The sequence below is a fragment of the Danio rerio genome, chromosome 11, assembly GCF_052040795.2.
Source record: "Danio rerio strain M-AB ecotype USA chromosome 11, GRCz13ab, whole genome shotgun sequence".
Classification (NCBI taxonomy): Eukaryota; Metazoa; Chordata; class Actinopteri; order Cypriniformes; family Danionidae; genus Danio; species Danio rerio.
Window position 1 is genome coordinate 27994758 of NC_141031.1, and position 17225 is coordinate 28011982.

At 35.3% G+C, this 17225-nt stretch overlaps 2 protein-coding genes across 11 annotated transcripts in view; one reads left to right on the top strand and one right to left on the bottom strand.

Annotated features, from left to right (window-relative positions):
• tfe3b (transcription factor binding to IGHM enhancer 3b) overlaps nt 1-9372 on the top strand; it is a 27156-nt gene extending 17784 nt beyond the window's left edge. For 2 of the 6 annotated variants that reach the window (XM_087272637.1, XM_087272640.1), the window contains exon 10: nt 6515-8596. The gene's annotated coding sequence lies outside the window, so the exon portion shown is untranslated. Of the gene's footprint in view, nt 1-6370 lie in introns of all 6 variants that reach the window. The other 4 variants (XM_087272631.1, XM_087272636.1, XM_087272639.1 and 1 more) reach the window with 4 other exon arrangements.
• Nucleotides 6236-16927, bottom strand: si:dkey-245f22.3. 5 transcript variants are annotated; one of them, XM_087272320.1, is made up of 6 exons: nt 16852-16927; nt 16434-16538; nt 15789-15936; nt 13424-13564; nt 10708-10932; nt 6236-6853 (listed from the first exon to the last, which is right to left on the bottom strand). In XM_087272320.1, exons 3-6 carry the CDS (start codon nt 15907-15909, stop codon nt 6540-6542), a joined length of 801 nt encoding a protein of 266 aa, XP_087128446.1. In that variant the 5' UTR covers nt 15910-15936; nt 16434-16538; nt 16852-16927; the 3' UTR covers nt 6236-6539.
• Between the last annotated feature and the right edge of the window lie 298 nt (nt 16928-17225).

The window sequence follows — 17225 nt, forward strand, 5'->3', positions numbered from 1 at the left end:
GCACACAAACACACACACACACACACACAGAATTTAAACTGACAAGACATTCAAATGCATGCATATGTTTGTTTTTTGTAACTGGTTAAATATTTTTGAAACAAAAAAATTGAAACAGGCGATAAAAACTTTGCCCTTTTCTGGAATATGGGAGGGCAGCAGCAGTTTATTTGCATTTAAAGAGATACTTGAATACAGCCTATTGTTTATTACATGGTGCAATAATTAATCTGCCTGGTATTTTGAGCTGAAACTTTATAGACAAATTTTAGGGACATTTATACATTTATTTCAGCTGTAATGAAGTCCATTGTTTTTGTTACCAACAAAATGTCTTCTTTTATGTTGCACAAATGGATATTTTTTGGTGGACTGCTCCTTTTAAAAACACCCCACATGTTGTTCTCTTTAATTTGAGGCTGTTATAAATTATAGCTATAGTATTATACAGTATCATAGGCAGTCAGTGATCACAACAATCCCGTATGTTTATCTGAGATATGAAACGCTTCCAAAACGTTTAGCCTTCTTGTAGCTAAAATGTAGGGCGTGTTAGCTTTAAACGACGTGGCGCTCATTATTGTTTTTATTTGACTAGCGTGTGGCGTGCGTAGTCACTTTATAGTCACTTACCATACCAAAGGGACGTTTCATGAGGTGTGTTTAACAGCATGAATTCATTATTCACATTGTTATGATGAAGACGTTCAAGCAATATTTACTGCGTATATCAGAAATGTCTATTTTTTTAACACTCCTTGCTGGCTTTACTTTCAGCCAAATACTTGCCTATTTACTACTAACTAACTTTACTACAGCTAATTTGATTTGTTTGTTTACACCACTTTGTTTTAAACTGAGATCATTTTTAATGTTACATTTTGCTAAAGTGCTCATTCATGATGTTTTGGTAACACTTTACAGTTGGGTAAAAATCTATTTTCAGTCAATTTATTAGCAGTATTTAATGCATCGGGTATCATTACAAAAGTATAATTTACACATTTGAAAACACAGTAATATATTCAGAATTATAATGAATTTATGAACAAAAACGATTTAACAGTCTTCTGTAGTATGTTTATAATTAATTCTAAAGGAATTTCGCCTAGATGCTCATTGCTAGTTAATTGCTGATTCTTGCATAAACTAATGTGAATGAAAGCTCTGTTACACCTGATATTAAGATTACTTTTCATAGATTTAATCACAAGTGGACAACGCTAAACACAAGAGTAAATAGTGAACTCTGATTGGACGTTCACTCCAACTGAGGCCTGCACAAATAGATTGTGCACTGTGAATAAAATCTGTTATGCAAGTGGAGTGCCTGGAAATAACACATTAAATGACGGCCGTTAAATTACAGAAATTTCATTAAATGTAAATTTCTGTAATTTAACATCTGTTATTTTACAGCAAATTAACCCCTGCTGCCGGAAAAACCGTGAAACAGAGTTTTTTTTAACAGTGGGCTGTTTACACTAGGGTTGTCACAACACTGGAATTCGGTACCAATCGATACTGAAATTTTTAAAAACGTCAATTTGCAAAATTTGAATGCTATCAAGCTCGTTTCTAAACAGCGCTGATTCGCCATTGTGTTCATGTACTTAACAGAAACGACTGTGATTGGCTGTGACGGTCCTCAGTTCACCAAATGTACTGCTGTTTACCGAGTGTAATCACCGATACAGGGACACTGGAGCATTTTAAAGCCACGATTCATCAGTGGATCACTTGTATGTCAGCTTATAGACAAGCCAGCTGATCGATGTGAACACAATGTTAAAACATGCTCAATAGCGCTCAAATGTTAGCGAAACAATGGACGCTTTTAAAATGTCAGTATTGATTCGTCCTGAATTCCAGTATCGTGAAAACCCTACTTCACATGTAGTTAGATGGAAGAACATTTTGAGTTTAATCACTTCATTGGCACGTCAAATTCACTTCATTTGCGCATCAAATTTATTTCACAATATATGGGAGGAGGATTTCCTCGAAGGACACCAACTACAGGCGCTACGTCATAATCACGGTCCTACTAAAGCAAGTTTCTGATTGGTTAACTTTGTGCGTATGTCCGAAACAGTTCAGATTTTTCAACTCGAGCGTTTTGCACAAACATTACGTTATGCATGTCAGACGCCCATTTCGCACAATGTCATTTGCCCGTTGATTGTGCTATTCATGAAAATTTTGAGTTTACTCGCATCATTGATGCATCAAATTCGCTTCATTTGCGCATCAAATTCATTTTACAGTATATGCTGTTGTCCCGTGTCAGCAGTAGGATTTTCCCTCAGGACACCAACTAGAGGCGCTATGTCATACTCATACCCCTGCTAGAGCAAGTTTCTGATTGGTTAACGCAGTGCACATGTCTGCATTTCGCACAAATCATACGTTAAGCATGTTAGACGCCCAAAACGCTTAATTCGTACCATGCTATTCGCTCGATTTGCGTCATTTGCACAAATAGTGCCTCAGGATGTCCGATTCACCCTAAAATGTAAACCCCTGAAATCTTTATTCGTCTTCAGAACACAATTGAAAAAATTTTAGGCCAAATCTGACAGCGCCCTCATCCTCCACAGACAGCAATGTTCCTGACTTGTTCAGAAAAATACCAAAAAACATCCTCAAAATTCTCATCCTCAAATATTTGTTTTCCTCAGTGTCAGTATAGGGCACCAGAGTATAGTGTCCAGGGTATACGGATCAGTACCAGTAAACATCGATCATGAACATGCGCAATATACTGACACTAAGCAGAAGAAACAGTTGTATAATGTCAATGTTTTTGTTTTATGCGTGCACAAAAGTAATTTTATAGCTTCATAATATTTCAATTAAACCACTAAAGACATAAGATCAGTTTTAATGATGTTTTTCAGTGTTTTTCTGGACCAATGCTGTCTGGAGGATGAGGGAGCTCTCTGATTTCACCTAAAATATCTATATTTTTGTTCTCAAGAGTAGTTAATAAAATAATTTTCATTTTTAGGGGAACTAACCCTTTAGCACAAGTTGTAAATAAAAGAAAGTGGACAAAAAAGCACCAAAAATGTGTTTCCCTCATCTACTTGTGATATGATCAACTGAAATGCATCTTAATACTAGACATTAGCAGGGCTAATTATGTGTAAAGTGTTATAGAATTTTGGGAAGTGTGTAAGGAAACAAGCCACACAAATGTCATGCACAACTAGCTTTTTTTCAGGTGTAAAATATTACAAGCTACCTCTGCCTAAAGTGCTTTTTTTTAAAACCAGTAGATCTAAATCAGCAGTTTATTAGATGCAGCTAAATACACACTTACTGGCAAATATTAATGCATTTACACTCGGAAACGTGACATTAAGTGGTTGCCAGATAAAGCCAAATGAAGTTCGACCTCTGATCGACCTGTGCCTTTAGCATTTTAGGAACAACAGTCATTTGTTTGGTTTGTAAATAGAAAACTGGAATGATTCTCCAAAGTCTCTGTGAGTTCTTCAGCATTACAAATGAATGTATAATATATGAAATTAAACCATTTAAAGGTAAAATAGTAAAAGCATGTAAAATAGATTTCAAAACTTGAATGTTGTGATAGATTATGTCATTTCCCTGTTTTCTTCTTCTCATATGTCAAGGCATAAATATGGGTGTATTTTTTTTTTTAATGATTTTATTTTGCAAAGTCATACAGCAATAATAGTACAGTCCTGATATATGAGCGCTGGTGTGTGAATGAGGACATTTTTACACTCATTAAAACTAAATTGCAAGATCTTCTGCTGCTGGTGTGTCTGTGTATGTCATTGCCATATTTACGTTCATTTTGTCTGTAGTCAATTAGAGAAGGTTGTGTTCTTGTTTTGTGTTATGAAAAGTTTTTTTTTGAAAAGGACTTTGTATATTTGATGTACAAGTTATTACTTTTGTGGAGACAAATCCAATAGATCTTGCAAATAGATTAGCAAAAGAGCTCCGAAAATGTATTAAATAAACATACAGGATTGTAATTTTTATAATTTTATCATTTAGATTTACCTCCAATTTGAACTAAAAATTAAACATAAATGTGACACCAATACTACAGTTTGATCAGTTTTAATTAACCAAATATACACTGAAAAAAGTGTTGCATGCAGAACTGTTGCAAACAATTTATTTGAGTTGAATTTAAACAAACAAATTAAGTTTAATAATGTCCAACCTAATTTGTTTGTTTAAATTCAGCCCAAATAAATTGTTTACAACCACTTTTTTTTTCAGTGTAGTATGTCTTACAATGACTTGCATCCATTTCACACAGAAAAGCTTTAAAATAATATGAATAAATAATAAACCAGATGAACTTTTTACCAAGTATATTCTCCTTTTTTAACCAAGTATATTTTCATGTTTTTTCCATTGATTGCCCTACAAATGGGTAAATGTTCTTTAAAAAGATGAATAACATTCAAGTTAGTAACACTATAAATTAAAACAAACAAAATAAATAGCTGATTTAATTTAGTCATTGTAAAATAAAACTGTTTAATGTTTATTTTGCTAGCACACATCGTTATACTTTAGGTGAACAATTAATCTGTGCGACTTCATCCACTGAAACAAAATCTTTGTTTTGGTAATCTTCAATCAAAGTCTGACCATTTGATTCAGCATTTGTGTTGCTCTCTGATGACATCAGTTTGACGGCTACAGCCACAATATTCTTACCCACACCCCGTTTACCGTTAGTTTGTTATGAGGTAAAAATGTGAAAACAGAAAACCCCGCTCCCCTACTCAATATTCAGTTTCTGTGTTCACACTGAGCGAAAGTGTTTCATTTTTTAATGAGAGCCAGCAGCAATAAACAGTGAGAAGCTTGCGGCACGTCTTTGCTGGTGTGGGCGTCGACTTTATGGTAATTAGCTATGATGCGGTTCTGTGGCAAGCAATCTGAATGGTAAAGTCTAGATTGGTTACGTGGCCGGCCAGAAGTGCGTTTTCCACATCAATATAACAGTGTTTTTTTTATGACACTGTATAACAATTAAAATTTTTACAGTACTGTGACGTTTGGTTTAGGGTTAGGGTGGGGGTAGACATTAATAAAATACAGTAAATGGGAAAATTTAACAAATAATATGCTTCCAGCCGCAACCATATCCAATCTTGCAACCACCAATCAAAATGTTCAAGTCCACCGTTTGAGATGATTCCAGAGAACACAGTCCTGTGAACTTAATACCTGTTAATACCACACGTTTTCAAGGGTTGATTGTTGTAGACACTGGGTTTCCTATTATTTACGACAGGACAATTATTATACTGCGTTCCCACCAAATGCAGATGAAGCATCAAGTGTGAGTGAATTAGATGTTAAGTCAATGAAAAGATGTAAATAGACATCCTGTGGTGTGTTTCACACGAATGAGGTGGCGCGGATGATGCGATTCACTCGAATAAAGCAGCGTCAGTTGATTGCGAATTGCTTGAGTTGGAAAATCTGAACATCAGTGAACATTTGCTCCACATTAACCAATCATGAGCTTGCTCTTGTAAGGGAGTGATTAAGATATAGTGCCTGTTGTTAGTATTGAGGATCAAAATCCTCTTGCCAGTACCGAGCAACAGTTTTTCAAACTGGGCTTGGTTCAGTCTGAAGCACTGCTGAAAGCCTTCATCATTCAGGTATAGTTTCTGGAGGAGTTGATAAACTCACAGAGCTGGGTGCATCTCTGAAAGGATCTAGTGGACTCAGACATAGTACCAAATGAATATATGCTTTTTTTCAGCCTTCCTAAAGCACATAAACACTTTCTTAAAAAAAATCTATGTTAGCAATTTAGCAACGAAGCTAGAGACAGAAGCCCTGCCCATTGCATGAATCCGCGTCTGTTCTGAAGTGAATTTCACACACTAATGAAGCGAGTAAACTAAATGTTTATGCGTCTATTTAGCGCGATTTATACATGCGTGCCGTGTCTGGTGTGAACACATCATAGCAACTTGATCTTCCATAGTTGAATTAACTTGATAAAGAGCGTGCAACATTTTCACGCTGTAAAGCATGTTTTTTTTTCGGGAATGTATCTGATTTGCTAATATGCTGGAACGGCCCCTTTAAAAACGAGATCAATGTGGCGAATTTTGACACTCTCGCTGGTGGAGGAGTACTTTGACGCTCTCGCTGCCATGGGTGTGAATACACAATTAGAAGTACATCAACGTACTGAAATAAAAGTCTCAGCCACTTCAAGTTGACACAGACTTTAAATTAAATAATAATAAAGTTTATATTTTACAATTCCAACAATAAAATTTACCCTCAGATTTCTCAAAATAAAAAAGACAGAGAAAAATTTATATTATGTTACATTCTCTTTCAGATGATAAGTAAACAACACTACACGTTTAATTTTTTCCTCTGATGCAGTATTAAAATGCAGCCGTGCAGCATCACAGCCACCATCAACCAGCGCATTTTCGTTTCATGCTTATAAAATCAGCACATTGCATGTGCCACATTCCAGCTTTAATGGGACGATCATGAGACGTCTAGTGAAACAGCAGCTGCGAGAGCTCCATGCCGAGCTCCAGACACTCGCTGGTCTGCAGACACAGGTCGCAGATGGAGCAGTCGAAGGTGTTTTCTCCACAGCTGCAGCCGCACGCCTCAACATATTCAGCACAACTGCAGCACGGACACAAATCTACCAGTTCCTCCAGAGAGGAAGGATCGCAGCAGCACATGCTCGAGCAGAAGGAGGAACATAGAGACGCCACGCAGAACTGACACCCGTCACCCAGCGCCAGCACGCAGTCCCAAAATCTGCAGAACAGACACGCCAATAGGACGGACGCGCACAGATCTGGATGTGCGAAAAAAAAAAAAACAGAAGAAAGCATCAACAAGAATACACTGAATAGCTCCTCCATTATTAAAAGTGGCTTAACTCTAATTCATAATAACCCAAGTGGTTTCAGATTCGGGTTTGGAACACTACCTGATATAAGAGCAACAAATAATAGCTTGACTTTTAGTTGATCATTTGGAAAAGTGACAGCAGGTAGATTTTTTAGATGAATCATCTGTTGAACTGCATCCCAATCATCACAAATACTGCAGAAGACCTAATGGAACCAGCATGGACCCAAGATTCTCACAGATATTAATCAAGTTTAGTGAAGTAAAAATCATGTTTGGGGTTACATTCAGTTTGAGGCCGTGCGAGACAGCCTGATGACAGCATCAACAGCCTGAGGTATCAAAACATTTGTGCTGCTGATTACATTACAAACCACAGAACAGGGCACATTCTTCAGCAGGATAGCGCTCCTTCTCATACTTCAGCCTCCATATCAAAGATCCTTAAAGCAATGAAGGTCAAGGTGCTCCAGGATTGGCCCACCCAGTCACCAGACATGAACATTATTGAGCATGTCTGGGACAAGATGAAGGAGGAGGCATTGAAGTTGAATCCGAAGAATCTTGATGAACTCTGGGAGTCCTGCAAGAATGTATTCTTTGCCATTCCAGATGACTTTATTAATAGGTTATTTGAGTCATTGCAGAGATGTATAGATGCAGTCTTCCAAGCTCATGGGAGACAAACGCAATATTAATTCTTTCTCCACTGCAGCATGACTTTATATTCTATACTGTACATTATTTCTGTAAAGTGACTCGACTTTTGTCTAAGCAAAGTCAGACCTTACTCTCAAGTCAATGCCAATGCCAAAATCAAGGCATGATCATATTTTATTTTGGTAAAATAAGCATAATCTAGAGGCATTTGCCTTTCATATAAGCCACTTTTGATACCAAATGATCAACTAGAAGTAAAGTTATTATTTGTTGTTCCTAGAATGTGGGTAGACAATAAGACTTTTGTCAGCTAGTGTACGGGATTTTGCAGACTTTGTGATTAGTTTAATGAAGGCTTTTTGAAGTGTTAGTTCACCCAAAAATCGAAATTTTGTAAATAATTACTTGCCCTCAAAGTTTCTTGGGCCCTACACAAAGATGGTGTGTTTGGCCTCTTTCTCATTATTCATGCTATTTATCAATTCTTTAATTGAATAATTTTATTTACTCATCTATTGCTATCTACTGTATTACATAGATACACCTACAACTATATTAGAAAGATTTGTATTGTGTTACACTCCATTTATAGCACAGAATAATGTTGGTGTCTAAATTGTGCTATACTGGATAATATACACTCAATGATTATGTTTGCTGTTTGTTCAAACTACTTATTTAAAGTGAGTTAAATGAACACGATCTTTGAGTTTTTGGTGAGACTATTTAAATGTTTTGTTTGATCTATTTAAAATTGTAAAAACTAATAAGTTAACTTAATTCGTTCATGTTTTCCCAACACAAATCGATTGTGTGGAACCCAGCATTTTTGCACTTTACTTAGCATTATATTCTATAAGTAGAGTAGCTCAAGTATCCCTTTAGATATAAAAAAATGATGGCTCATATAATTTTACATTTGAATTTGATGCTCTATACTGCAATAGAACCTTGTGATGGACCCACTGCTGCATTCTCTGTGAAATGTGTTTACATAAATAAATATATATTACATTTGTTCACCTTGAGCAAGATCCAATCTGTCTCTCTAAATACAGTATATACTGTATGCATTAAGCAGAGACATCGTTCCTATTGTCAGAAAACAAAAATAACCGCAGTTTCTTCTCCTAAGTGTCAATATATTGCACACGTTCATGAGTACTTTGAAGATTTCACCAGATGTCATATTTCATCAAAAATGTCTTAATTTGTGTTCCAAAAGACTAATGAGCGTGTCAGGAGCTTTAGAATGAGGGTGAGTAATTAATTACATAATTTTCATTTTTGGGTGAACAAACCCTTTAATGGTTTTTGAAGATTAGTTTATGAAGTGTAAACTCCATTTCATTTCTTTAAATTAGGGATTATGCTAGTAAAAGTACTACACTAATCCCACCCACCATGTCTGTTATAGAGAAGACTCTACTGAATCCTGTTAGCAGATTGTACACTTTTATAATGTTCTTTCTGATAAGGAGCAAATACTCAGGAATTTAGGCTGCATTTACACTGTAGATCTTGGTGGCCAACTCCAACTTTCTGATTGTATCTGATTTTTTGACATTGTTTAGGCTACGCTCACACTGCGTACTCAAATCAGATATTTTTCTCAGATATTTTTTTTTGCATAGCTGTACACAATATTGTTTTAAATGTGGCCGATATCAGATTTCCAGTGTAAACTTATCATAAACGGACCAGTATGTGCAAAAGAAAAAACCTTCTAATTATGTTTAATAATAAATAATTACTAATTGTTACTAATGGGCATCTAACAAAGGAACACATAATAAATAATGTAACAAATATTTTTTTATCTCAGTAACTATGTAACTATTCCCTAATAGTTACTCTGTAACTATTCCCTAATGCAAGGGTGCCCAAACTTAGGTCCTGGAGGGTCAGTGTACTACAGATTTTACCTCCAACTTGCCTCAACACACCTGGATTCTTCTAGAAAGTTTAAAAAGAGCTTGAAAAGCTAGCCCAAGTATGTCTGATTAAGATTAAAACTAACTTTTGCAGGACACCCGACCTCCAGAACTGAGTTTGGGCACCTATGACCTAAACAATAAAACTAGTATCTGATTAATCGATAACCAATCAATATGCAACAATATGTACTGTCAAATACAATATCAATTTTCAAAGAAAGAATTTTTACACACTAAAACCATGTTAACGCACATATAATCATAGACAGTCTTAAACTTTTACCCAGCAGACACAGAACGTCAACATGACGTCACATTGACCTTGTTTAGTAATGTAAATTGAGTCAACCTCAATGTCTAAAATCAGACCAACGCTGCATTTTGGTTACTTTCAAATGCAGCCTAAAAACAACAGAATATCAACGTCTAATGATGTTATAGTTTGACGTTGTGTGTGGACGACTATATGACGTCTATCAGATTTTGGATTGTGGTTGCCATACCTGACGAATAAATGTTAGTATTTGACGTCAGTGTGAGGTTGGTTTAAGATGTTGGCTTAACGTTAGATTTTGGTCGCTCTCCAACACAACCTAAAATCAACAAAATATCAAAGTCATTTTAAACCGTAATTGGACATAAAAACAACATTGTCCTTAGACACTGGCGACCTAAATGTAGCCTAATATTAACATCCTTATGATGTTGTGTGTCTGCTGGTACTATTGATACTTTATTTTACCATTTACATTCATTTCCTGATGCTTTAAAGAAAAGGCGGGAAAAGCCTAATTGAATTATAATGGTAATCAACATTACGCCGTGAGTGCTGTCAATTAGGCTGAACTTGAGTGTTGAACCCATAATATTCCTTTAATGGCTGAAACACAGACAAATTATCGATGTGCTAACCGCAAATAATGCATCTCTGCTGACACTGTGGTCCATCTCACAATGGCTATCCTCTTGGTATAAATTTAATGAGCTTTAAAATGCTAATCAGCACCGGAAAAAAAAGTTGTAAAGTTTCCATCTTCATCAATTTAGCAAAACACATACAATAAACCAAGAAAGGCCGAAGCAAAGCTGTGTCCAGTCCTGCTATAGTGAGGATCTCTGTGGCATCTATAATGCATTAGACGTCATAAAAATTGAATTCCCTCATTTCATTGAGTCAAATTGAATTTGAGGTGTTGCTTACCTTCTACAGGGGCTCTCAGGCTCAATCCACTTCTGATGGTGGAGGAGGAACAATGGCTGATTTTGCGATGACGGTGTGTTGTTTTATAAGTGGCCATATTTTTAAGATGGTTTGCAGGCAGTTGAACACAGACAGGAAAGGCATCGCTGATGTTGCTCACAGGAGGGTTTAGATCATCCTGAAATGCCGTTTTCACATCTGCTGGGACTTCTTTTATACGCACGTCTAAAATAAAGAGACTTAGATGATATGAGAATTATTTTGATGATAGCTTTAAGTTAGGTGGTAGCCTAAGTGGACAGTATGTAACTCCAGTTAAGCATCATTTTATCCCGAATATCCTCTGGAAATTTATTTCATTGTATGTGAGAGTGTCTTCTTTCTTTTCGACTTAGTCCCTTTACTAATCTGGGGTCGTCACAGCTGTAACCCATCTCTCGGAAACATCCACACACACTCATTTACACTCATTCACTACAGACAATTTAGCCTACCCAATTCACCTGTACCACATGTCTTTGGACTGTGGAGGAAACCAGAGCACCCGGAGGAAACCCATGCTAATGCAGGGAAAACATTGTGTGAGAGTTTACAAAAGTTAAATGTTTTTGGGTTAAAATACTGAATATTCTAAGTTAAATTGTTGGTAAAGTAATTCCTCTTGACTCAAGCTTGTGTATATTGCACATTTGTCCACTGATCTTTAAAGTAGCCAAAAGATCGCTGTTATTTTAATGTTGGCTGGAAGCTAAAAAGGAGTGGCACGATGACTTAGTGGTTAGCACTGTCACCTCACCCCAAGAAGGTCGCTGGTTTAAATCCTGGCTGGGCCAGTTGGCATTTCTATGTATAAAATAATTATTTTTATATTACTAATTGTTACTAATAAGTATCTAACAAATTAATATATACTTATTAATGTAATAAAGATTTTTTTTCTAACAACACACTAAAATGATAATTGCATATTTTGTTTGGAAATAAAAATAGGGTTGATGTTAGAACAGAATCCAACATCAGGCTGGCGTCAATGTCCAATGTTGGACAGTTGTGTTTAGGCTACTTTCCAACGAACCTAAAACAACTAAATATTAATGACTAATGATATTACAGCTTGACATTATGTGGACGTTACTGATTGGCATTTCTGTGTGGAGTTTGCATGTTTTTTTTGTTTGTTTGCTTGATTTATTTATAAAGCACATTTAAAAACACCAAATGTTGACCAAAGTGCTAACCTAAACAACCAACATACAAAATCTATTCTTATATATGTAAATAAAATAAAATTGATTACAATCAAATGCAAGACCATCCATTCCTTTATTTTCTTTTCGGCTTAGTCCCTTTATTAATCTGGGGTCGCCACAGTAGAATGAACCACCAACTTATCCAGCATATGTTTAACGCAGCGGATGCTCTTCCAGCTGCAACCCATCACAGTTAAAACATACACACACACTCGTTCACACAAATACACTACAGACAATTTGGCCTACCCAAACCGGAGCACCCGGAGCTAACCCACACGAACACAGGGAGAATGTGCAAACTCCTCACAGAAATGCCAACTGACTCAGCCAAGGCTTGAACCAGTGACCTTCTTTCTTGATGCCATGCAAGAGACAACTGGTGATATTTTAAATGAGACTAAAAGCACCAAGGGAAGAGCATGACCTGATATACAAAGGCAACTCATTCCACAGAAGATTCTCCTTTTGAATTTAATCGACACTTGGGAACAACTAGCTGAAACTGTTGTGCCGAGACCTAGATGAAGTATGCCAGTGAAGACGCTCGCCAATGTCAGTAGGTGCCATTCAAAACTTTAAAAACAAACAACAATAACGAACTGGATCCTAAATTGCACTGGGAGCCAGTGAAGGGATGATAAAATTGGTGAAATGCTAGCAAGTTTTTTAGTCCCAGTTAAAATCCTAGCAGCTGCATTTTGGACCAGTTGCAGAGTACAATTAAAGCATGAGAAACTCCTGAATACAGAGAATTGCAATAGTCTAATGATGGTTTCCACATCCTTAGAAAACAAAAAAAAACTTCAGCTTAACAATGTTTCTAAATTAATAGAAACCACTTCTGACTACAGAATTAATTTCCTGCTCAAACTTCAACTCAGTGTCAAATATAACTCCAAGACTCTTTGCGTGATTGTGGACCTCCCCGTGTTCGTGTGGGTTTCCTCTGAGTGCTCTGGTTTCTCCAACAGTCTAAAGACATTCAATATAGGTGAACTGAATAAACTAAATTGGAGTATGTGTGAAATGTGTGAATGTGTATAGGTGTTTCCCAGTACTGTGTTGTAGCTGCAAGGGCATTGGCTGGAATAGTTGGCAGTTCATTCCACTGTGTCAATCCCTGATAAATAAGAAACTAAGCTGAAGGAAAATGAATGAATGAATGGAAGCTAAACATCTAGTTGTGTGTTCTTGGAAAAAAGACAGTCCTGGTGTATCTCAGTGAATAAAGGGAGTGACCTCTTGCCTTGCCCTAGGAAAGATTACCAATTTGGGAGAGTCTAAATGATGACTCTTGTTGTATTTGTTTTTTCTTTCTTTCAAAGTGTATTAGGCTGTTCTGAGTTTATATATTATTCTTTTGCTGAAGTGAAAATTTAAAACCTTTGTCAATTTGTATGAGAATGTTTGAACTAAAATTGATGTTCATAAAAAAGTATAGTGGTATCTTGAAAGATATTTACCAAATGCGAGTGGTTTGGATTTGCTGAGTGGAGAAATAAGGCATGAGTTTTCCCTCCCATCAGAGAGGTCATCTGTTGGTGAGAGTTTACTGTCCTTTAGACACGTTCTAGCAGATTCCATTTCATTGTTGTCAGATGACTCTATGGAATAAATAAAGCACATTATTAGGTGTTTGTTCCTCTACACTTCAGCTTTTTTTTTACTTACAAATCAGAAAAAAAAACTGTATTATGAGATATAAATGAACAATGTAAAGAGAAAAATCCTCAAAATTGTGACACATAAACACAAGAATTCTTCTGACTTTTTCTCTGAATGTGAAGTTTAGATCTTGCAATTCCAGCACTTATTTTTCTCAATTGTGATTTCTTGCGATAGTGAGTTCCTGCATTTCTGACTTTATACTTTTTTTTAAATAAACTTGCAATTTATCAGCTTATAAGTTAAAACGGCAACATACAAAGAAAAATATTTGGAAGAAACCCTGACACATTAATGCTATAAAAAAGTACAATTATGTGAAACAAATAAAAATTATAAAGAAAAACTGAAAATTGCAAGAAATAAAGTTGCAGACGTAATAAAAAAGTCAGTTTTGTGTCATTTTTGTTTATAATTTTGAGTTTATATCTCAGTATATATACATTTTTATGCAAAAGTTTGGGCACCCTTGATCATTTTCAAAATTGCAAGCTATAGCCTGCAGGCCTTTCAAATCAGTAAATTAATTTGGATATATTTTATACTGTAGGGAAAAAGCAGCATTTCAGTTCTGACATAACATTTATTTAATCAACAGATTTGATGCAATTTGAGTGCAAACAAAAGAGGAAGATGCAAAAATTTGGGCACCATAACAGAATATTGACATCCATCTTTTGTACAGCCACCTTTTGCTGAAATAACAGCCTGTAAATACTTTTTAAAGCCAAGGATAAGTCCCTGAATTCTTTCTGAAGGCATTTTGGACCATTCCTCCTTGCAAAATTCCTCCAGTTTAGTCAGGTTTGATGGGTGCCGAGAGTGAACAAAATGATTGAGGCTTGTCCAGATGACCCTTTGCATACCTCAAATGACTCTTCTTGTTGGCAGAAGGCAAAAAGTTTTTTTTTTTTTTGCATAACTGTCTATTGAGCTGTTCTTTGTAAAAGTCCGCTGAACTGTGGAATGATGTACAATGACATTCAATGACAAAAATGAAAATCAGCAGCAAGATGTTCTTGGAGCTCTGGAGATGGTCTGTGGTTTGTCTGTGACCATTCTAACCATTCTTCGCCTTCGCCTTTCAGATTTTTTTCTTGGCCTACCACATTTTTTCTTCTCAAGACCTGTTCCTTAGGCCTTCCATTTTCTTACTTTATTTCTGACTGTGGAGATTCTAAACTTTTGTGATAGCTTTTTTCATCCTTCTTGAATGTTGAAGAATTATCGTTTTTAGGTCATTAAGAAGTTCTTTTGAGGCTCCCATGTTGCTACTTTCAGGTTCACAATAAGAAGCACAACTAACAATCAACTATCTTAAATATCCCTTTTTATGATTGTTGCACCTGTGTCTGGATTGTTCAGGTTCATTGAGTCACTCAAATCAATTTTGTGTTGTAATCAATCAGCATTAAGTGACTGCAAGTTTTGAAATCCACATAAAAGAGAGGGTGCCCAAACTTTTTCATAGCCTATTTTTAGTTTACATTTAATTCACACATCTCAATGCGGCTACACTCTGGATTTCTGTCTGAAAAAAACATGACAATATCTAGCTTTCTCTAGAAACTCAATGGCATTTCACTGTAATCTCCTCTTATAGAGAGAAAGAGCACATAACTATACAGCCACACAATCAATATATAATATTTTTGCTTGTTATCTCCTTGTTCAAACAACTTATTTCAAATGGGCTGAATCAATAAAATTGAGGTTTTTGGGGGACAACACACTTTTTTTGTTCAATGTACTTAAATTTGTAAAAAAAAAAACTATAAAGTAAACTTAATTAAGTTATGTTGAGACAGCATGAAGGAATTGTGTGGATTTTTTTAACATTTTTCACAATTATGACTATTTCTAACAAACCTACAACATAGTATAAAAATAAACGTAAAAAATAAAAAGATTGGAAAGAATGAAACAAAAAAGAAAGCTCGTAATTTTAATTTAGTTTCTGTTTTTAGTTTTTGTTAGAATGTATGAACAGATAATTCACAGCTCTGAGAAAAAGGTTAGAGCTCCAATAAACTCTCAATTTTGTGTGTTTGAATTTAAATTTGAGTTTTTCTATTTTAATTTGTGAGATGTAAATCCACAATATTTGGAAAAAAGCTCATAATTGTGTGATTAAAAAGTCACAAGTGAACACAAACTGCTCACCAGAGTGCTGAAAAGTGGATATAGCAAGAGCTGAATTAATTTGTGCTTCATCTTCACGAAAGCTAGATTCTGATCCAGTCGGTGAGCGGCCACCATGTTCATCCTCATGATCACAGTCCATCTTCACAAAGTTCTCTCAGAGAATTCACTGCTACAACAACAAGTGTAAAGATGCAGAGTGAAAATGCAGGAGCAGTTCAACTCCAAACCATAGCATTAAATATTCAAGCACAGGAAGCAAAGTAGATGTGCTATAGTCTGTGACATATATTAAATACTAATGGTAAAATACTGTGGTGAGAGAATGCTAATTGATCTCTTGACATATTGATGCATCATGCAACTAACAGTAAATAATGTCAACACCACGTCAGATTTTTAGTTCTGTGACTAATTTGCAACATTTACTGATTGATGTGATAATTATGGAGTTGTGGATTTGATATGCTGTAATAATTTACAGTGCATGCAAAAAACACAAAGCCTAGCATAAAAAGTACTGATGGAGCAAAAAGTGCCAGAGTCATTAATCTATTATTAATCTCAATCCATTTGGCAAACATATTGTGTGACAGAGATAAGAGGCATCTTAGATGTAAAGAGGGCAATAAATTTCAGCAACCTATTAGGCCAATGTTTGCTTACCTCGAGTCAAAATAATGAAAAACTTCTATGAGTATTTCAAATTCTTGTTTTGAAGGGGATAAAATCCTAAAACTGTTCAATTGTGCAGAATAGTTTAGTTTAACCCTGAAATTAAAAACATCAAAACAAATGTATGATATTATTATCATCACAAAGAATCCAGAATTACAAAGTATTATAGCCTCCTTAATTTCTCAAACTTCACCAAATATAATTAGGAAGATTTATCGTAAAATCAACAACAAAAAAACACTGATGTTAGGCTACTGATTATCATCATCATCATCTTTCGGCAAAGTATACAGATACCAGCAAGATAACAGCAATGTAATTTTTATAATCTTTACAATTTATTTCTCGAAGTTATTTGAAGAAAAGCACTATCGTTAATCGTTTAAGTTTATAAAAATTCACTAACCTTCATCACCACATTCATCTCATCGCTCGTCAGATGGCAGATTGATTCTCTGCTCTTTAGGGGCCGTTGCCTCATCATTTGTTAGCATGCTCATAGTGTTGATAGTGCGACTGTGCACCACACCCCCTACCAATAAATAAATCAATTAATAACTGCCACATATTAAAGTAACAATTATTTTAAAAGTACATAAAGCATCATAATTGTCAATAATAATAAAAATAATAATAACAAAAATGATAATAATAATAATAGCTATTATTATTATAGCGTAGATAATAAGGATAATTATTATTGTTGATATTTTATTGTATTAAAAATAAAAGTTAATATTAAAATTAAAAAAAAAACATAATCATCAAGTCTTTCACTGA